Source organism: Taudactylus pleione, unplaced genomic scaffold, assembly GCF_031769625.1.
Source record: "Taudactylus pleione unplaced genomic scaffold, aTauple2 ptg000016l, whole genome shotgun sequence".
Lineage (NCBI taxonomy): Eukaryota > Metazoa > Chordata > Amphibia > Anura > Myobatrachidae > Taudactylus > Taudactylus pleione.
Window position 1 is genome coordinate 29,632,046 of NW_028284418.1, and position 23,918 is coordinate 29,655,963.

Below are 23,918 nucleotides of genomic sequence, written 5' to 3' on the forward strand. Positions count from 1 at the left end.
AGATTATACCACCTGTGATGGATGCGGGATTACTGAAGGGGAAGACTCCGACTTGGTAATTTGGAACTCACCGGTTTATAAGACTTACTGATTAAGAGCTGGGACCAGTGTGCAAACACTACCCAATATATATATATACACACAGTCAGGTGCATAATATTGGGACATTGACAGAATTTTCATATTTTGGCCTCTATTCACCACCACAATGGCTTTGAAATGAAACAAACAAGATGTGCTTTAACTGCAGACTTTCAGATTTAATTTAAGGGTAATTACATCCAAATCAGGTGAATGGTGTAGGAATTACAACGGTTTCTATATGTGCCTCCCACTTTTTAAGGGGCCAAAAGTAATGGGACAAACTAAACAATCCTAAATCTAACTTTCACTTTTTAATACTTTGTTGCAAATCCTTTGCAGGCAATTACAGCCTGAAGTCTGGAACGCATAGACATCACCAGACTTCACAATCCCGTGAAGTCATCTCTGCCCTGCCCGCTTTTTCACACTTACCTTAGTTCCAAGTTCACCTGGCTGCTTCTCTCCTTCCCTGGCAGATGCTGCTGGCTGCTCTTCATGATCTGCGGCTCTTCCGACCTCTCCCTCCGGCGGGTCATGACGTCATGAGAGACTACTCCATTTAACAAAGGGGCTAGGAGTGTCCTGTATGTTGATGGAGGAGCGGCCCGAGCGGACCCTGGCTTCCTCCTTCATATAATTAATGGGAACCGGGTCAGCGGCGGGGTAGTGTGGGCTGCAGCAGGCTGGGCAGTGGCGGTAGGAGCCGGCGGGTGCCCCCCTTTTCAGCCAGGGTCCAGGCCCGGGACTCCAGTCCCGGCAGTCCCCCCCGTTGGTGGCCCTGCAGTCTCACACCCTTAGACTCACTCACACTGAGTATCTGCTCCACAGTCACACTCACCTGCCTTTCTGCAATCCCTCCCAGGCTGGAACTGGTGTCTGCTAGTGATGGGAGAGAGCCTCGCGAGATGATGACATCATCAGCTCCGTAGCGGCGCGGCTGCACTCCTGCAAGTGTGTGACACTGTCACATTCACTGACACACAGACAGTGCGGCCGGTGACAGAGAACCCCCACTTACACCCCCTCCCTACCCGCCCGAACTTCCGCCCATGGTGGTTTAGTAAAGGTGATTTTTTTTAAAAAAAAATAGTGCTACGGGCCCTATGCCAATTCCTGGGCCCTTGTAATCTGTACTCGCCCCCTTCTCAGCGACATTAAGCTTATAGATACTGTACTATTAGAAATTTACTTTGTGCATTCAGAGACTGATTACTGTCTATACCATAGGACAAAAGAGCAAAAGTTGTTCTCATAGTCATGTATGTGTATGACCTGTTGTTGCTAGCAGGTCAGGAGAAATATAACCAGTGTCAAGCATATGTTAGAGCAGAAATTGAAGTTAAAATACCTACACATCACCTGTTGAGAATCTTACATAATTTGAGTGCAGGGGCTATCACAATCAATCAGTAGGGATATATTGAAGCAATACTTTCTAAGTCTTGCAATGTCAGATGCAAAACAAGTCAGTACTCCCATTGACAAAGACACTAAACTCACAAAAACCTAGTTACCAACAAGAGCAGAGATAGAGGATATGAAGAAAGTTCCTTATCAGAGCACTGTTGGAGGTTTAATGCAATTATTGGGATTTGTCAAGACATCTCACATGCTGTGAGCCAGACCAGCCAAGTTGCGATGAATCCTGGAAAACAACACTGGACTGCAGTTAAAAGAATCCTAAAATACTTAAAGTGTCATTCCATGTGACTGACGTTACATTTCATGTTAATTTTTAGAAGTTAAATGCACCACACACAAAAATGTACACTCTTAGTAGTTACATTTTATTGTTTATATGCGTGACTCATGTTACAACAGAATGGACATAGGAACTAAGGGGACATATATTTATTTAAACCTGCTCTCCTTATTATTATTACAATATGATTGTTATACTATACACTTATAAAGTCCTGAACTTATAATTGACACACAAACAAAAAAACTATTGTTAAACAAACTATACTTAAAATCAATTTTGACATGTGACTCATGTTACATACAAATGTGACTCATGTTACATTTCTGTCCCCAGTCAAAAGGCTCTGATACAAATTACTCAAACCTGTAGAATCCACATGAATTAATCAATGTACTGGAGGCCTGTTTATCTTCCAGATTAACTGTGAAGATGTATAAAATATTTAATCTGGTGATGATAGCCATTTCCAGTTGCTGCCAGCTTGCTCCATTGTGCTCACTAAGTATTCACTATCTCTTATGTCCTTGATCTCACGTTAACCGTTAACTACATCATCTGAAGTCACTGTGACAGATTAAGTTCATCAGTAGAAAAAAAATAAGTAGACAATTTCTTGGCATCTGCTGTGATACAATTTGATTTTTATGTATTGCATCCTGTATTTCATGGAGTAACCTGAAAATATCCTGAAATACTTGCTTAAAGTTAGAGTTTTCAAAATCAGGGAATTCTGAATTGAAATCTTTTTGTGATGCCGACTGGGGATTAGATGATGATGACTGCCGTTCATATATGGGATACCTGTTTGTACTGGCAAGTGCAGCCGTCAGCTGGGCAAGTAGAAAGCAACCCACTGTGGCCCTATCCACCACTGAGGTGGAATACATGGCACTTACAGAGAATGCCAAGGGAGCCTTATGCTCTAAAGAGAGTTTGTTTGAATTAAATCTTCTGAGTCAGGATCAGACTCTTGCATGACAACAAGTGTGCAATTGACTTGTCCTATAGCACCAAGCACCATGGATGGTCTAAGCACATTGTTATTAGACATCACTTAATTTGTGAGTTAGTGGAGAAGAAATCTATCAGTGTTACCTTTGTAGCAAGGGACGATAATGTTGGTGATACAGTATGTTAACAAAGTGATTGTTACTGTAATGTGTTTCTGAGAAAATGTGGACTGGAATATATTTGATATGTTGATATGTTTCACTGTTTTATTATTTTGTTGCATAACCCCATGTCTTTGGTTACAAGTGGACTTTTATAAAATATTTGAGTAAGGTGTAATGTTTTATGTGACTGGAGAAAGTCCCAAGTGGTCTACACACACAGGCGTCCAGGATAACTTGTTGAAATTTGGGAATCTCCCAGACATCCTTAGAGAGTATGCAAGCCAAGTATGACTTGAGGGCTATGTGCATAGTCAGGGATATTTTCAAAATTTGTACTGCCTTAGGGTGTTGTGGTAGAAAGCACCTTAAATTAATAACAGGATGTTACAGAAGTTATCATGCATAACTATTTAATTTCTTGTCCTCTGTGATTCAGACTTAAGATACATTATAATGAATAATTAATTTCTGAATAATGTGTGATTTTGCCTGGCTAATCTTGGTGATTAATACAATGGTACTCATGTTAGTGTTGCTTTATTTTAGTTTTTGGTTTGTACTATTTTGCCAAATAAGTGTTCTGTTATAATTATTATTTAAACATTTTTTGACAGCTAACAGTGAAGATAAGGTGGTGTTGCTTATAGCAACCAATCAGATGCTGCCTGTCATTTCTTACCACAGTGTAGAAAATTAACTCCAGCCTTTCATTGGTTGCTATGGGCAGCACAACCTTTTCTTCCTAGTTACCTGGGGATTAGTTTTCATAATGTCCTGTACATTTATAAATGTCTAAAAACAGTATATAAACTGAATGATAGAAAATTTAGTTGAAGAACCTTTACTAAACTTTTGTAGAAAAAAATGATATTTTTAATTAGCTGACAGGGCTCGAACAAATTTAAATATGTGAACAAAATTAATATATAAAAAACAATGATATTTCTGATGGTGTTATATTAGGTCTTCTCTTATCTAGACATATAAAGTAATGCATGAAACTAATAAAGTATTATAATAAAAAAAAATAGTAGTACTGGAATACTGAGTATAATGGTACAATTGGGCCTGCAATGTCCACTCCTTAGTAGACTGAAATGTATGCATCAATACTGGAAATAATATCGTTTTGTTTTTTTTATAATTTTTAGGTTATGAATAAATTTAACAGTCAATATCAAAATGAAAATTTGATCTGGATAAATTCTTTGTTCTAACCAACATTCTGAGAGTTTTAAAATAGAATCATGAGAAGAACATACATCTAAGTAGCCATTACTGAGAAAAGTACCTTTCCTTCGGGATGTACAATCAGAACAGCATGGGAAATGGAACTATTAGAGCCCCACGAGGGGAGGATAGCTGCCTCTCCTCTAGGAGGAGAGAACATTCCTCTGGGGCCTTTGCTAAACTGCAGGAGACAGTGCTGCTTCTAGAAGAGGAGCTGAGACAGAAATGGAAAGAGCTGCAAGAAAAGGATGACAAAATCAAACAGTTGGAGAAGGAACTGGAAACGAAATCCATTCAGATTGACAAGCTGCAGGATGCTATCGGGTACAATAACGTCGAGCTTTCCCCGAAGGGTAGTCAGAAGAAGAAGCTCCTAAGTGTTATAAACCAAGGACCTGCCCAGTACAATGAGAAAGCACCAGAGGCCCACCGACGTCAGAAAGCTAAGGAAGGGGTCTCAGCAGAGCCAACTTCACGGCATTATTACAGTCCCAGTTGTCAGAACCCTGATGTTACCTGCATCCGTAAGGACTCTAGGTAAGAACAGATGTGAACTCTAGCACAGTCATTTTGTAAACTGCACCATGTCATGCAGGCATAGCTCGTTTCAATTTACCCTGCCTTGAAGACATAGCTTGCTTAAATTTATCCTTACTATTCAAGCATAGCTCAAATCAAATTTGCCATGACATTGCAAGCACAGCAGCTAAATGTAGCCTGCCATAAAAGTTTAGTTAGTTACATTTACTGTTCCAAACAAGCAATTTCACATAGTCATACAAACATTGCTAAATTACTTTTACTTGCCATACCAGTATAGCTAGCTTAACTTTACCCTGCAATGTAGACATAGCTCACTAAAACTGAACCTGCTGGATAACGAACTTAAAACTACCCTGACAGCTAGCTTGAATTTATCCTAACGTTACAAGTATAGTAGCTAAAATTACCCTGCCATGTTTGCATTGATTGTTTAACTATTTCACATGCTTTATCAATGCTCCAGCACCAAAAATTAAAGCACAGACTGGGCCAGTTTTTGTTGCACATGTGTTTCTATTTGCCAGAACTGAAGCCAGGGGTGGGTAATCCTCAAAACTTGAGTTTTAGCTATACAATAGCAATTAATTCCCATTCTACCAATGCCTGGGTTGGGTGATTGTCAAAATCCAATATGATGGACAATCTCGATTCGCTGATTCCGACCTAAAAATGATCGGAATCAGTGAGTCACGGAATTTTAATATGTTGTATTTTCTGGATCCCCAGAGAAATTGCCGATCATCAGAGTTCGCAAATCAGAATGTCAATCGGCATCAGGGAATCTGGGAATCACCGCTTAAATGTATGGCCCGCATTATTCACTCAGGCAGATGGTTATTATATTTGAGATTGTGCATAGTGTACTGTATCAAAGTTACTTAAAAAATTCAGTTCCCCTTTTCTTTCCAAATATCTGTAAAGAATTTTACAGTTCATCTTTTAATTGGCAGCCCAAAGGCCACTTGTGTGTTCCTTAGAAGGGTCAACTATGGCTCTCCTGGCCAGAGGAGTTCCATTTTTTAAGTTCTCCTGTGGATTGCATTGTCACACAGTGCTCATACAGGTTGAGTCTCCCATATCCAAAATGCTTGGGACCAGGGGTATTTGTGATAGTGGAATATTCCATATTTTGGAATATTTGCATACCATAATGAGATATCTTGGGAATAGGACCCAAATCTAAACACAGAATGCATTTATGTTTTATATACACCTCATACACACAGCTTTAAGGTAATGTTATACAATATTTTAAATAATTTTGTGCCGTAAACAAAGTTTGTGTATATTGAACCATCAAAAAGCAAAGGTTTCGCTATCTCAGTCATGCTAAAGAATTTCTGTATTTCGGAATATTTGGACATGGGAGACTCAACCTATATTATATTTGCCAGGTACAGTATTTAGCTAATCTTCTCACATGTGTGACTGGCAAACCATTGGTGTATCTACTGTTTGGGCTGTGTGAATGTACATGCTGCTTGATACGGGCCATGAAAACCATTGCTTTGTAAACAAAGAGAGCTTTCACCAGTGTATATATTATTTACTGCATTAGTTCCCCTTTAACAAAAAATATTGTAGATTTGAACAAATGAAACGTTCAGTAAATTCTATTCTGTCTGTGACAAATGTTAAGTCGCCCTTTTACCAGCATCAGTTCTCATCGTACATTGTCAAACCATCAACCGCCCAATTGAAAAACAATTAGTCCTCTTGCTAAAAGGTTACAGTACCACTGTGCATTTCTGCTATCACTTTAATGATTATCTTCCAAAATGCCATAAAGTCAGACTCCCATGAGGAAACCATTTGGAATTAATCCAGCGTCTACAAAGAAATTTTCTCATACCGGTAAAATATATGGCAGAGAACATATGTGTCTTTGTCTTAAAATGATTGCTGGGTACAGTCTCCCACATGGAGGCACATCCAAATGTATCATCCTGAGGCAGACTGTTGTGAAAATTATATTCACAATGACATTTATTCTCGGCTGTGTGAGAGTACAGCACAAATATTTACATTCTCTGCAGAGAAATGTGTTATAGTCCCTCTATTAAATTTATTACTCATATATTAAACAGATGACACTTTTTTTATTGCTTTTCTCTGGCAATTTTATAATTATTCTGTTAATATGTGTGAATAAAGCAGAAATTAGCTGTTTACTTTTATCTGTAGTGCCAAGAAGCTAATCACTGGAGCAATCATGAGTAATGACTTCTTAAGGCAGCTGGAGGCATCACATGTACGGAGGATGGTGGACTGTATGTATGAGCGGCTGTACAGCCAATCACAACTTGTCATTCAGGAAGGTGCGGCGGGAAACCATCTTTATGTCTTGGCAGGTAAGGGGTAGGCACATTTGTTTTTGGTAAATAAAATGCCGAAGTTCTTCTATTGAGTCATGGTGCATGATTCAGAGATGTACGTTCAACCGCGGACAAACGCACATCTCCGATGGTTAGGGATCTGCGTCTGACTATGACCCGTTCTGCGCATGTGCAGAAAGGGTCCTGCGATATCGCTCGCAGACCCCCCCAAGCCGCATCATGATTGACATGCTGCGGCTTTTGGGCAGCGTAGCGGGGGCGTGCCTGGTCGCTGTTCCCAGAAAACAGGGCGTAACACCTATGTTTTCCGGGAGGGACGAGGCCAAGGTCTGCATCGGCGGACGCAGATTCTTAGCCTCTTGCGTGATCAGGCACCGGCCAGGTTGCGGGAAGCTACAGCTCCCGCAGCCTGACCAGAGGAGCAACAATCGCAACCCCAGTCGCTATGGTCGCGATGGTGATCCCAGCCTGTTACGTCGATCGCAGTGCTGGGATCACAAATGCAGCAAAGAGGTGTCTGACTTCTCCTTCTGCATTTGCATCTGAGATGGACGGATTTGTACAGCCGCTTGAGTGCAGCACTGCAAATCCGTCCTTCTCTGAATCAGGCCCACAGATTCATGTGCTTTTAATCTGAGAGCTAGAGGTACTCCACGAGTCCCTAATATGGCACTAAAAGGACCAACACCAGGGCCGTAGCTAGGGTAGTGCCGGTGCCATCGCACAGACCACCACAGGTCAGGGGGCGCTGTTTGGGCCTGTCAAATGTATGTTTATTATCATTCTTGCTTGTAGCTTCCTCTTATTTCATCCCCAGCATCTCTTGGACTCTCCTATCTCTTCCCTGGCCCTTCCCCATGAAGCCATGGCCCTTTTTTGGGTGCATTATGTCCCTTTGAAAAATGAGGGGCGCCAATGCTCTTTCTGGCACAGGGCACCAAAAAGTCTAGTTACGGCTCTGACCAACACGCTCTAATGATCCCACATATGCTTCTCACACAATGACAAACAAAATGGAAGTAGCTGAAATAAATGTATCAGCTGGAGAAGGTGCTCGAAAGGAAGGGGATATCTAGAAAAGAAAAACTCAATATGCAGCAAGCCAGTAATACCTTCATTAAAGCCTAAATACCAATAGCATCAAATTGTCACTTCTGAACTTGAACGTCAATATAAAGTTCTATAATAAGCTATACTGCATTTTGAGAATGGGATTTTCCTTGTATCCTACACAGGTAATGTCCACTGAACATGTGTCCCCAGTAATGCAGCTTTTTCCCATGCTATCCATTTTGGATCTGTCAGCTTTAAACTTTACCTCTCGACATCTGTAAAAACCATGTGATGACATTGACCATGAACCAGCCCATTTACTCACAATCCTCCACATACTTTAAATAGCAAAATCAGAGCAAATTAATCCAGCAAATGATCCACACGAGTAATGCCCCAATTCATGCCAATCTGCCAAAACATACAAACGGACTTAACGAATTTGTCTGTATGACCATTTTTGTTGTGTTCCATGGAAAAAATGGTTGTTGGTCATTTGCTCCCATACACTATAATACACGTATCTATAATGGGAGGGGCCCCGCACCGCACACTCTGCATCCATATTATCTAAACCCACATGTCCGTGGTCCCAGGTCAGGTGTCTGCGCTGCACAGAACACCGGAAAATGGCCGCCGCCGCCATTTTTCCGGCGTTCTGTGCATGCGCAGTAGACTCTGGGCACACTCTAGTGCCCAGAGTCTACTGACTCTGCGGTGGCCGGCCAGCTGCGTCAGTCAGCTGTCGGCCACCGGGGAGAGAGGAGGGGGCCCAGTACGGGGAATGCACACGGGCCCCCTCTTCTCTTAAGATGCCCCTGCCCATACAGTACATTACCAGATATTCGTTCAAACCAGCCAGATTGAACAGAGATAACCTTATACAGTGTCTCTAGATTTTGAAACGCCACGTACAGTTTGCCCACATGATTGTTTTGCGAAGAAATACAATAGTTTTAAATACAGAGTGTTTTTTATCATTTTGCAGGGAATAAGTAAAGCTGTGAGAAAGATTACTCCACTCTCTTTATTCATTGCATCCAGTGCTTTGTTCCTAATAGTACACAATGGTGCACAGTACCAGCACATTTTGTTTGGTACAATATTTCATTCTCTAACCTAGTGTCAGAAATGGGAAGAAATCAGTGAAATAATTTCGGAAATGAATAAAATAAGTGTCTGAAATCTTGCATCAACTTGTATCGTTAGGTGAATACAGCTACCATTTTTCATAGAAAACAAGCATTGATTACATCTAATTGATCTTTCCTTTCAAAAATGTATGTATTTTATGTAATTTTATATCTGACTAGCTGAAGTACCCGGCATTGCCAGGGTGTCACGGCTACAGACACTTGAGACTCCTGGGAAGAGTCAGGCTTACTAGGTAGTATGAACTGAGGTGGTTTTATTAATTACCTTTTCATGAAATATCACTAGCACGAAATAAAAGTAAATAGAATTTATTCAAGAACAAAAACTGTATGGCAAAGTTCCACATTAAATCTCAATAACACAAAGTTCATGACATGCACTAACAGGTGCAGGGGTATGCCCCTGTGAGAAACAAAGTTCAAAGTACACACTGAACTGATGTGGGGTGAAACCCTGAGTCCGACATGAGGCTAGGGCCTCAGGATAGAAGGGAGGTCAATAACAGGGAAGAGCCCTGTAGAGTGACGGAGTTCCAGAACAGGGTTGAGCCCTGAGATGTAACAAAATCCAGAACGAGGTTAAGCCCTGAGACATATTGAAGATCCAGAACAGGGTTGAGCCGTGAGACGTAATGAGGGTCTCAGTTGAGCCCTGAGACGTGATGAGGGTCCGGAAACAGGTTGAGCCCTGAGACGTGATGGAGATCCGGAACATGGCTGAGCCCTGCGGCAGGAAGAATATCCGGAGCAGGGTTGAGCCCTGCTGCAGGACGAAGATCCGGAGCAGGGTTGAGCCCTGCGATGTGATGAAGGTCCGGAGCAGGGTTGAGCCCTGCGATGTGATGAAGGTCTGGATCAGGGTTAAGCCCTGCGGCATAATGGGGTTCCGGTAAGGATAGACTGTAACGGTAACCCCAGTGTCCGTATGAGTCAATAGTAACAAGTAAACCAAATAGTGTAGCGTAGAATGGAGTAGTAGTAATAGAGCAGGATAACAACGGAAAGACAATGGCAATGCTGAGCTCTGTAGTGCAGCTGATAACCTGTATCAGAACTTGAACCGGAACACGGAACCGGAACACGAGCAGGAATGTAGCGAGGTCCAAAGCATACACCAGGCACAGCGGGGATCTGGCCGGAGTCCAAAGAAGACCTGAAAGTAACGTTGCACAGACAATGAGGCATAGTTAGTAACAGGCTTTATACTAGAGGTCTGTGATCCATAGGAAGTTCAAAACATGTGACCCAAATAGAATCAGGTTTGGAATAATAAGCAAGCAAGGAATCCAACAACCTGACGACACCTAAGAAACAGATGATCACTTTAACTCTCTGCACACTGCATGTGATGAACGCCAGCAACCAGGATAGATCCTCCAACAACCACAATGGAACTTCGGCAACTGTAGTTTATCTTTATGTACTGAAATAGTCAAAGTCCTGACACCGGGTTTAAATCTTCAAGTTATTAATTTAGGCATCCCAGACCAATTGCCACACTTCTGTGAAGTTTTCATCCAAATCCATCCAGTGGACTGCCCAGAACAGGCTCCCCAGGTCAAAGGTCTGCCCAGCATACACAAATGGGAGGTCCGGCTGGCTCCCTAACCCCCCTAGTATGCCTTCTGGGTTCCAATGTTACCACTCTGTGAAGTTTTCATCCAAATCAATCCAGTGGAAGGTTCAGAACAGGCTCCCCGGGTCAAAGTTCTGCCCAGCTTACACCAACGGAAGGTCTGACTGGGACCTCAACCCCCAAGCATGTCTTCTGGGATCCAATGTTACCACTCTGTGAAGTTTTTAGTCCAAATCCATCCAGTGAAAGACTCAGAACCGGCTCCCTGGGTCCAAGTTGTGCCCAGCGTACACTAACGGGAAGTCTAACTGGGACCCTAACCCCCTTGAAACCTGGCCAGGATCCAACAAAACCACCTCACGTTGGTTTCATCCCAATCGGTGTAGGGGTGTTCAAATGCATAACCAGACAAACAAACAGACAAATTAATTTTATATAAAAGATTGATGTAAGCTATAGGTCTAATAATAATAATACATTGATAGAGTCCTTGGTTACATGGCATTGCAGAGCATATATCTACTAACTTCCCCAATAGTACCATGTAATGCAGCAAAAGACATTGCAGACACTTATAAGATTAAGGGGTCTATTTACTAAGCAGTGTTAGGAGACAGAGTGAAAAGTGATAAGAAAGTGATAAGGTGCCAGCCAATCAGCTCCCAACTGTCATTTTTCAAACACAGCCTGTGAGAAGGCAGTTGGGAGCTGATTGGCTGGCACCTTATCACTGTCTTAACACTTTTCACTCTGTCTCCTAACACTGCTTAGTAAATAGACCTCTATATGTACTTGCAGCTGGTACAAAATGCAGCAGCCAAGCTGTTAACTAACCAGCCTTGCTCCAGCCACATAACCAGTGTTGGACTTGGGCATGAAGAGCCCACAAGAGGAATGCAATCACAGAGGCCCACTAAGGGGTATGGGCAGTTGCTGGAAGGGGTGTGGCCATTTAGCACAGAGAAATGACCAGTCATTAAAACACACACATTGGCACTCACTGGAGAAAAGCACACACACACACATTGGCCCCCCTCCCCAGGAAAAAAAGCACACATTGGCCCACACAGAAAAAATAAAAAACACACTGGTCCCCACAGAGAAAAAATAAAGACATTGGCTTCCACAGAATAAACAATAAACAAAGACACATTGGCCCCCACAGTAAAAAAATAAATAAAACACTTTGGCCTGCTCCAGCCACCCCACAAAACACTTACCTGACCTGTTCGTAGCAGAAAAGAGAGAGGAGCTCCCAGTCCCTCCTGCATGTACTCACACAAAGTCACTCCCTTGAGGTTGTGCTGCTGATCTCCATGGGTGATGGGCCCCCCATATCAGAGCTCAGCACATTTTCCTCTGAACGCTTTGCACAGTGTCATGGCATTTACAGAGTAGTGCAGTAGCTGCCGCCGCGGGGTCAGTCAAAACAGTTGATGACTACCCGGCAAGCAGCTGTGCTGTACCCTGCGCCCTGCTAGATTGAATGGTGTTGTCACCTGGCTATGAATCAGTGGGGCCCACCGGGGATCTCCCCAACTCCCAGGTGGCCCAGTCCGAGCCTGCACATAACACCCATTCTCTACTCCAACCAGGTCCAAGGTACCTGAAGAAGCTTCTGATTCCTTACTGCCCCACTCACTAATTGCAATCTGTAAACAAAGGACTATTAGCAGTACCTAGATCTCCCTTAATTCATTTGGAGGTTGTGATTTTAGCTTTGCAGCTCCAACTCTATGGTACTCACTTCCACGCACAGTTCAAGAGTCTCCTTTCAAGAATCCTTCAAGACTTACCTGTTTACTCATGCATGTAGATACTCTAGTTGAAATCATATTGTGGTTAACAGATACATTGTGGTTAATGTAATTCTTTCATTCTTGCAGAGGGTTTGCTTGATGTCATTCAAAATAGCCGGCTGCTAGGGCAGATGCATCCCGGCACTGCTTTTGGGGAATTAGCAATTCTGTATAACTGCAAAAGAACAGCCACTGTGAAAGGTATGAGTCATTATCACGGCTATGTAAGTATACAGCAGAGAAAACAATAAATAATACATCAGGAACATCTATGCCCTGTTATCCTTTTGTGCGTTAGGCTACAATTCCCATAACATATTTCATCAAGTCCTATTTGATTTTAATTAACCTTATCTGAACATGTTTTTCAGTTCGCTAGTAAAAAGTAACAGTAATCTGAAGATGCTGCAAAATGCATTTCTATTATTAAGCAACTTGTAATTGTACTAATAAAGTTGCTCTTTACTGGAAAGACTGGAAACAGTGACTCGTGTATCTGTGATAATTAGGTCACAGATACCATGTTAATCATTTAAATATCATGGTGACTACACAGAGTGAAGAGCCACTTTCTACACTGACTGAATATCGATGAGATGTGCGATGCTAGCTTACTAAGGATCTGGCATACAGTAATTTTACAGAATGAACTAGGGCGTACACTTGAATTAAGACTTGACCTAATATTTGCAGTTTAAACCTTTGATTAGTTTGGATTTTTCTATATGTACTATTTGATATAATGTTGGGACTGTGGTTTTGGATTAATGCTAATACTATGTAACATTTAGGAAGTCTATTTGCCCATTTATTAAACATCCCTGTGGCTAATATGGCAGCATGTTTGTAATGCAATATATTACAATGTAGCCCATCTCCTTCAATAAATCTGAATTTCCAGAAACTATAAGTTCCAGGTAGCAGAGAGTAGCTCTACCTGTCTGGGACAGCCCAAAATAATATACGGTTTGCGACTATGGCTATGGGCCAGCTGTTTTAGTTAGCTTCCAATGTTGGCACATCTACCGTCAACATACGGCTTCAGTAGCAATGTAAGAAGACTGGCTGTATTCTCTTCTACTGATATGACAGAAGTAAGAAGCCAACTGAAATCCAGACTAGCATAGTGGTACATGTTTGACTTTCCATGAAGGACTTACAGTAGTAAAGCAGTTTTCAAGAACTATCATGAGGTTTCTTGCCTTGCAAAGGTATTGTCTTGCAATATGTGGTTCTATGATATATAGATGATATAGATATCATTTATTTATTTATTCCTATACAGCTGTAAAAGACTCAAAGATCTGGGTCTTGGACAGGCAGGTTTTCCAGAACATTATGATGAGTTCAGCACAGGCTCAGCATCAGGAATACTTCAGCTTTCTCCGCAGGTAATTTGATACATTCCCCATTAGAACTTGCATTTATGCAACCACCCATGGATCACTTACTAACCTGTGACCACACAAGGGATTTGTAGTAATAAGCTGAATGTAATACCATAAGCCATGCATAGAAGTGGTTAGTGGCAATCCAAGCATTGGGAGTCCTGAAGCATCCACAGGGCCTTCTCCTATGCCTGCACATATTGACATTACCCCTGCCAAACAAGCAATGTCCTCATTTTACAGTCATACACGTGACTAGTCACTGCTTCCCACTAGATGAAATACTATGTACTGCTTGGATTATGATGATCTGATTGACCAAAGATTGTTCAGTCCCTGCTCATACACAAACACCTAATTATACTAATAGGTGGTTTTCCTTATATGTGCCATGATGGCTTCGCTGCTCTATTTTGTACAAACTAACCTCTTTGTTTAAATGTTTAACCAATAATACTACTCTTTGGTTAAAAAAGAATACACAAGCAGACTCTTAATAATGGACATCTGAAGTCTCAATTAAAAGTCAGCTACAATAAATGGGGCACAAATTAGTTTCACTAGTCTCATAGATTTTTTCATAGCTGACAAAAATGTAATCTTTCATAGTAATACAAGTGTACAAAGAGGGGTATATAAAATGATATTGTAATTAATATGAAACATATATTAACAGATGTCTGGACCCAGGAACATGAAGTAGTATAATTATTATTACCATTAATTTCACGCCCTTGAAATACTGTATGGCAGCAATAAGATGGGTTAATTCCTTAGTCAGCTGAGCAGAGACAGGACAAAGATACACATCCGGAAGGTATGTAGAATACGGTCTCCTTCCCTTAGGTGTTCTTTACAATCTTCTCAAGTTGTCCTACAATATATAAACCAACAACATAGATAGAAATATCCAGCTACCATGGAGGGGATGTAGTCAAAAGGTTGACAATTATAATGTAGACATTCATAATGTCGATGCAACAGTGTTGACAGTTATAATGTCAATATTGTTACAATGTTGACAGGCAACATGTTGACATTCTCAGAATATTGACTGGTGAAATCATAACATTGTCAGAATGTAGACATTAGGGTTAAACTGCAGATGGGAGGGTTAGGGTTAGGCTGCGGGGGTAGGTTAGTGTTAAGCTGTGGGGGGGTTCCAGTTAGGTAATAGAAGGAGGTTTAATTTTTTTGGGCTAGAGATTATTGTATGGAATAAATACTCACTGGAACGCCGATTGAACACAGCTCTGACTCGGAAGTCACATGACCATCGGAACCTGGAAACCACGCTGGACTCGTTGCAGCTGTCGGGAGCAGGTAAGTCACCGCTGGGCCACCAGGGACGGCATTCCTGCATTCTAACATGTTGACATTTCATCATAGTTTACATGATGACTGTCAACATATCATACCACAGCCACCATGGAGTATTTCAAAGAAATTAAATTAACAGTAATAACTCTTTTATTTTCAACTCCATGACACCCATAACATGTGACATACCCAAGCAATATATAAATAATGAAGCTGGGTTAAGTAAAAGTGCAACAAAATAATTGTTATTGAATAACTGAGTTATTTCCTTCCAAACTGAGCATCAACAGAAGATGTCACATGCAAAATATAATGTCTGATAATGTTATGAAGAGATGACCACTGCCTTTCATACTGTAAATCATCTGCTGAAATCCGTAGGATTATTTCACAACATCACTTTGTCTGTATCCCGTATATGTTCAAAAAAGACTCCTTACTCCATACAGTGTGAAGTTCTCCCACTTGACAGATGGACGAGATTGGCACCAGAAAAAACTAAAAAAAAAAAACATTTTAAGTGTGATCCACTTGGGGGAAACATCTTGCTATGGCGCAAAAGGATCAGATGTTAGAGCAGCTATTACCATCACAATCACACAAGAAAAGATGCTGAACTCCCTGTGGTACAATACTTCACTTGTGACCTCATGCACTGTGGACCTGTTATTGAGCCAGTTAAACTACTGTCATTGTGGTTTACTCAAGAGTCTGTACTATCTGAACTTTCTGCATCATGTTTTCTATCTGCCCACTTTCTGGCCTCAGCCAATCCTGTGCAGAGTTATGGAAGGTAGGAAGAAATGTAAGTGAGGCTCAACCATTACCTGCTGATTGTGCTTGCACACTCTAATCCAGCTGCTTCCGGTGTCTGTTTCTACGTTTGGATCTTTTTGACTTTTAACCTTGGCTTGTTTGATTACCTCTCTGGCTCTTAATCCCTGGCATTGTTTCCTGGCTGTTTTTTGGACATCCCTATGGTACCCTGCTTTGGACTTCTATTTGATTATCTGTGTGCCAAATACCAACGTTTGCATTGTTTAACCCTATAGCTACCAGCCAATGGGATCCAACTTTTCAAAAATACACTGCTGCAGTACCCCAGCTGCTGTTACATGTGACAATTACTAGAGTAAGATCTCAATGCACTATAAAACGCTTGATACAAGGTGTAATTCTTTTTACTGCTTGAAAATGTGAAAAATAAATTAATCAGACTGTTGAGTAAACCACTAGGAGCAGCCACCTGAGCTCCATGCAATCTCCATAACCCTGGATGGACTCTATATCATCTGACACCATTCATCTTCTATAATTTTATAGAATGTACTTGATAAATGCTCAAAGCTGATTGGTAGACATGTGCAACTTCTCCATTGGTCCACTCCTCCACTCATGACACTGCTTGATAAATCTCGCCCTTAGTGAGAGGCCGGGAGTCTTTGGTGAGCACAATTCATTCTGGTTGTAAGAGACAGACTCCATGATCTTTTAGCATTGCATCCTGCCACCATCTATGGGGTTTATTTGTAATATTTGTAAGTCTGATAATTTGATATTGAGAAGTTGGATTGTCATCCCATTGATTGAGTAGGTCCAATTGAAGATCTCATATATTCCATGTTGCTCATGGATGAACACCTAGAGTGGATGACAGCACTCCTAGGAGAAGGACACAATTCCTTACTGGAACCATTTTCAAAGACAAGATGATATGCTTGAGGCTGAAATTTGACATGTTGTCCTTCTGATAAAGACTCTTTTTGTGATTTTTTTCTATTTATCTGAACTCTTAAGAACAGCTGTTAAGAAAGCTTCAAATAACCTTTCATTGTGTTGATTATACAATCATGTTCCTGTAGTAATTTTCACTGTTTGAGCTGTTCTGTGTCTGGTGATGTGCATTGAGTTTTCTGTTACAAGAATGTCATCCATATAAAGCCATACCATGATTCCTTCTTTTCTGGGAGTGACCATAAAAATTACCCTGGTAAAAGTTCCTGGAGAAGTAGACAGTCTGAATGGTAGACATGTGTAATGGACTTCATGGCCTAATACAAAAAAACTGAGAAGTTGATGTTGAGCTAAAATAGGAATATGGAGATACGCATCATATATATCAGTTGAGGTGGGAAAGTATTCTTTCTCCACAACAATTTTAGGCACTAAGAAGCGACCTCATTTTGAATAAGATACATACGTTTTAGTGTCTTAAAATTAGTCCTATCAATCTATTCCCTTTCTTTACTAATGATACCGTTAATAATGGTATTCTAGAAACACTCTGCCTTTTCTTTGGTGATCCTCACAAAGACTCTTCTAGAGAAGTTGTGGATGGTGTATTACCGATCTACAGCATTTTGTTAGTATGTTGAAGTAGAACATTCTCAACATCAAGGTTTAATGTCATATCCCAAACTTACCTCAATCAGCTGAAATACAGAAAAGGAAGGAGGAGTCACTATTTGTATCGTTTTCCTGACTTTAGCCAGCTGACTAAGGAGATAACCCATACGTTATGGCTGCCATAAAGTTTTATAAAGGCACAAAATCCACTGTGCATAATGATCCAGAGGTTGTGTATAACCAATACAAATATTACAGTACAGACTTAAAATAAGAATTCTATACATTTGGGATCAAGGAAGGGATCGATATATTTGATCGATATATTCAGTTTAGATAAACACAAAGACGACTATATAATAATTTAAAGAGGATTGTGGCCCATTGGCAAGGTTTCTGTATTATGAAGTACTACACAGTAAAGTATAGCATATTTATTCATAATAAAATTAAGTTTTTGTAAATGAGCTATAACCACTAGCAGTGAATCAGGCCATTGGGCCTGATTCAGAGTTAGGGGCGCCTAGAAAGGAAGAGGGCAGGGGAGGGTCCGGGTTCACCGCCTCCTCCCCACCCTCTTACCTGTCAGTAGCCTCTATTCCCAGCCCAGAACATGCTGATGTTTGCTGGACTCCAGTGTGTCTAGGAAGGCTGCTGCCACTGAGCAACAGCGGCAGTCTCCTTTGCCTGTGTGTGGGTTTGGGGGAGCGATCACAGTGATCGCATCCCCCCTTCTCTGGATTTGCCCCTGGCTGAAGGGCTCACAACACCCCCCACTCCAGCACGCAGCGCTGCTACAATTTTTTAAATATTTTTTTCCTAACGGAGCATGGCCACGTCCCCCCACAATTAGGCCATGCCCCTGAAAATAACTGGGGCTCGGACAAGCTCTCTATGGGCCTGTTCAGAGTTGTACACAAACCTGATGGTTTTCGTTCAACTCCAAAGCTGGCAGATCAGCGCATGCACCGTATACGTACTGCGCATGTGCTGCTCAGTGTCTGCAAGACCACTCGCAGTGCTCCATACGCCACAGCATGATTGACATGCCACGGCTGTTTGGGGATGGATAAGGGGCGGTGATAGGATGCGTACCAGAAAACGGGCATTGACCTCATTTTCTGGGCATGCCAAAGTCAGTGGCTGTGTCCTTGGACGCAGCTTCACTGGCCCCGGCAGCGTGATTTTTTTAGCTTCTGATATTGATGCCTGTACTACAAGTCATGCGTTACTTCTTTTCCTGTCTACAAGCTACAGCTTTTAAAAGCTGCCATTATCTGTGAAATATCTATAATAGACTGTAATAATTAACATGGTTTTAAATGTAAGGTTTCTTAGTACATGTTTGGCCAAAGATGTTTGCCCACCTACCACGTCACGGTGAACCTTATACAGGTGGGTCCCTAACATCTCTAATACTAACACACTAATTAATTTATCAAGGACTTACCTATCATAGAGCCCATTAGATGTGTGTACTGCAATGCAAGGACCCATACCAGTTAAAATCACCTGGGGCAGGCAGGAAGAGTGCTAGCCCAAAGAAGGGGTCTCACCTTCAGAGTGTACCTTAAATACACACACACAGGAAATGGGAGGGGCTGGGCTGCACATCTTAATATTAAACATGATAATAGGTGCTACCATGCTGAGACCAGTAGTTCTACAGCAAAAAGGAGAGGGGGGGGGAGGAGCAGGTGCACACTATAAGCACTAAGAAAACAAATAATCAAAAATATCTATAATAGACTGTAATAATTAACATGGTTTTAAATGTAAGGTTTCTTAGTACATGTTTGGCCAAAGATGTTTGCCCACCTACCACGTCACGGTGAACCTTATACAGGTGGGTCCCTAACATCTCTAATACTAACACACTAATTAATTTATCAAGGACTTACCTATCATAGAGCCCATTAGATGTGTGTACTGCAATGCAAGGACCCATACCAGTTAAAATCACCTGGGGCAGGCAGGAAAAGTGCTAGCCCAAAGAAGGGGTCTCACCTTCAGAGTGTACCTTAAATACACACACACAGGAAATGGGAGGGGCTGGGCTGCACATCTTAATATTAAACATGATAATAGGTGCTACCATGCTGAGACCAGTAGTTCTACAGCAAAAAGGAGAGGGGGGGGAGGAGCAGGTGCACACTATAAGCACTAAGAAAACAAATAATCAAAAATATCTATAATAGACTGTAATAATTAACATGGTTTTAAATGTAAGGTAAATTAATTAGTGTGTTAGTATTAGAGATGTTAGGGACCCACCTGTATAAGGTTCACCGTGACGTGGTAGGTGGGCAAACATCTTTGGCCAAACATGTACTAAGAAACCTTACATTTAAAACCATGTTAATTATTACAGTCTATTATAGATATTTTTGATTATTTGTTTTCTTAGTGCTTATAGTGTGCACCTGCTCCTCCCCCCCCCCCCCTCTCCTTTTTGCTGTAGAACTACTGGTCTCAGCATGGTAGCACCTACTATCACGTTTAATATTAAGATGTGCAGCCCAGCCCCTCCCATTATCTGTGAAATGTCAGATGAGATATTAATGATACCACAGGTTTTTGAAATTAGCAATGCCAGGCTCACAGGGGGGATTTATTGTATTATTGCTGTAGTAATGCACACCTAAGCAACCCTTCATTTAGGAATAGAGTTTTCACTGAGTGGCAAGTCGTTTACTTAAATGACTGCTACAGGCAAAATTAACAATTCTCAAAACCCTCTGCAGATAGTCTCAATGCACTGAATTAAAAAGGGCATGCTGGGCAGAGAAAGACTATGGATAATCTCTATGTATCTGGGACAAGGGCCTATTACATTTGAAAAGTCATGTGCCATTAGATATAACGCTGTCTCTCAGTCAGTTGAACTGACTCTAAGGAAGTCATTAAGAAGTGTGGGCAACTTCCATTACTGGGAAAGAGTGGGAGAAAATCTATATTAACAGAGACAGGAGTGGGAAATGTATTACAGAGCTGTCAAAGTATATTTGAAATGCTGAATCCAGGAATATAACTTCTTTTAAAATGTATTTTTTTTTTCAGTGTTTCACTACTGAAAGATTTACCGGAAGAGAAGCTATCCAAGATAGTAGACTGCCTGGAAGTCGTGCGTATATTTTTCCTTATACTGTGGTTGTTTGTACAGCATGTGGTTGTAATATATACAGCAATAATCTGCAGTGCATTGTTCTTACATTAAGTCAGATGTTCTTAACCTTTTTGGCTCAAAATCTACATAAACACTGGGAAATAGCTCTGGGACTCATACTCTATTATCCACATTACATTTCAGAATTGACTTTTAGATCCCGGCTCCAGTTTTAAAATATTGTACAGTATATCCTTTTACGTATGTTATTATACTATATTACAAAATGGGGACTGTTGGTTAACCAGGTACTTGAATACAACAGTATTTAAATAGTAATACTGAGTTTACGAATTAGTAGTACATAATAGTTTTAGAAATAGAGGGTCACGGTGACCTGTCTTAAACAGCATGGGGACAAATTTCTTTGGTCATGACTAATAGATTAAAAGTCTCTGAAATTATGGAATCTCAAAGTAGAGCATTCAGTGTGTGGATAATATATTTAATATATTAATATATAATATAGCTTAGTGTAATTTTATGGAATTAGACCAACTGTGTCTTAAAGGGGTTGGACTATCCCCTGCCGATCACATCATATAAAACTTTTGCTGTATCGCACGCTCCCGTGAGTCGTTCATCGCATCTTTTGGTTGGCCCTACATGTTGCTCAATCTGAGAATATTGTTAACAATTTTTACCACATCGTTCAGTGTGTAAGCTCTACCGAACGACCAGGCGATATGTTAACATTATATAGTAAACAATTTAACCACCAAACAATGCACGATACATCGTTCCATCACTTTCAAGATTGCACAGTGTGTATACACTGTAGCGTTTGTCCGGGAGTTCAAGGGAAATTATTGACAATATTGCATCATTTGCACATCATATAATGTGTAAGCAGCTTAAGTGCCACAATAAAATGACAGTGTAACACCCAACCATCCACGGCAGGTGCCATATCTGTAATGCTGGGGCCCAGTATCTGTAACGTTAGGTGATATATCATTCGTACTGCCAATGAACGATATATCTTTCAGTCCATCTGGCAATGTGTACACACAATACAGTACATCTGTGAATGATGTCTTTCACAGATATATTGCATAGGCTGTGCTGCACGAGAGATGCAATATATCTGAAAGTTATAGCTTTCTCAAATGCTTGTGCACCAACTAACAGACCAACTAACCCGTATGCTGGCCACAGGAACCAGCGATAATGACAGGCCAGACATACCAGGCAGCCAACTGGTAAGTGTGTATACACAAGGTCGTTTATGCATAATCTTGCCAAATTGTTAGATTGGTCAGTAAGTCGACTAATGTAACCATTTGTCGTTCAAGTGTGTACAACACATAACACTACCCATTTGTAAGATTCTCAATAACCAGTTTCAATGGTCAGTTTTGAATTTTTGATCTTTATCAGCAATCCACTAATTGATTTCAACACAAGAAAACAGCAAAGTGTTTGAATTTCAAATTTCTTTTGTGTCCTCCACCAAGCAAATTGACTATTGAGTAAGTGTCATGATGTGAATATCTCTAAAAACTCAGAAGTCCTACATAGAGCTGCCACAACCATCAGGAAAATCTAAGCAGTTGCCCAGGGCACCATTGCTAAGGGGTCTCCTAAAAGACTAGTGACATCCAGCGTTGTTATTAATGGCTCCCCCACATGCAGCACCAGATGCTGAATGAAGTGGAAGCAGCCAGCTGCTTATTAGCTGTGAAGTTGTCGGCTGATGTTCCTACATGTCAGTGTTATGCTGGGAGTGTGGCGCTTGATGATGAATCAGTTAGGCGTCACAATCCCAGTCTGAAGCAGGAGATGCTGCTACCCTCTCCTAAGGTAAGAAGCACCTTGGGTGGGGAGAAGCCACTTTAAAAGGGGGACATCTGCCACTGCCAGAGGGTTAAATTAAAGCATTAACATTTTTCAACAAGAGGCCTTTCACAATACACTGTATAGAGTGAAGCCTGATGAAAATGGGTTCTCATGTCTTAAGCGTGATATTATGCAGACAGGTGATCTTCAATAACTCATCTGTTTTACCCTGAATGTCAGATGAATGTAAATACTATTACAATACTGAGATATGCTCATCCTCTGATTGTGGCTGATCTCCTCCATGTAGACCTCTATGAGCTGTAATTTGAGTTTCTGCTATCCTAGCTCATTGAGAATGATTGCACTCTTCATTAGTATGGGCTCACTTTGCGCAATCATGCCCAGCCTTACCGCAGCCCCTCCTGAATGACATAGTTAAGACATCACATTAAAAATGTAAACCAATGCTGGGCATACAATATATACTTATATGGCCGATCCGTCCCATATCTTTGGATCGGCCAGATAATTGTACAGTGTATGCAGGCGATCAATCTGAAAATATCGATCAGTTGGGCATGCAAGAAGGAACAGGAAAATGTCTCCTCTCCTTGGGAGGAGAGCACATATTGTGGCCCATACACTGTGAGATATATCACATAGTATGGCCATGATATCAGACTGTCAGATAAAATACCTGTCGGTCTGACGGGCATTTTATCTGGACTTGTATCCCAGCAAAAGACACGAAAAGAAAAAAATAAGGGTTCTACACAGGCATGTTCATTAACATACAAAAAGCCTATTAACTATGCTTTAATGCCAAAAAATATACACCTGTATTTGCCACACTTTCTGACAAGTGTTCCCTTCATTGGGGTCAAATCCAAATAAACATGAATTACCGCACTTACGGTACCGCTGTACATGTCAGGAGTGAGATCAGCCCACGAGGGGGTCAAATTGCGGTGCCTCTGGCGACGTTTCTATGCCATTCTATGCACCTAATTGGATTGACCCCATTTTGTAAATGTTAACACTGTATTTATTAGTGTTAACGCTCAGTACAACTACATGACATTTTATGAGAGTGTCCAGTAAGTACATAGTAAATTATGATGCAGGGAAGCGTTGAGAACACACTAACCTACTGAAAAGTACAAGGTGTTGTCTTTGCTTTTAACCAGCTTTATTATTCAACCACCATGTGTACGATCCCCAACATGGAACCATGTTTACAAAACCCTGAACCCTTCATTCCTCCTACTCTACATGATTCAGTCACAATATGATCAACCCCTTTCCAAAGTTACTGACTTTT

The 23,918-nt window shown here is 41.1% G+C and overlaps 1 protein-coding gene across 4 annotated transcripts in view; it reads left to right on the forward strand.

The window, feature by feature from the left end:
* The window catches only part of LOC148541907 (cGMP-dependent protein kinase 2-like), a 198,963-nt gene that overhangs the window by 75,796 nt on the left and 99,249 nt on the right, over positions 1-23,918 (forward strand). For all 4 annotated transcript variants that reach the window (XM_088473410.1, XM_088473391.1, XM_088473421.1 and 1 more), the window contains exons 2-6: positions 4,056-4,671; positions 6,862-7,028; positions 12,683-12,796; positions 13,881-13,986; positions 20,710-20,773. In XM_088473410.1, coding sequence (XP_088329536.1) covers positions 4,208-4,671; positions 6,862-7,028; positions 12,683-12,796; positions 13,881-13,986; positions 20,710-20,773 — 915 coding nt within the window. In that variant the 5' untranslated portion in view covers positions 4,056-4,207. The remainder of the gene's footprint in view (positions 1-4,055; positions 4,672-6,861; positions 7,029-12,682; positions 12,797-13,880; positions 13,987-20,709; positions 20,774-23,918) is intronic.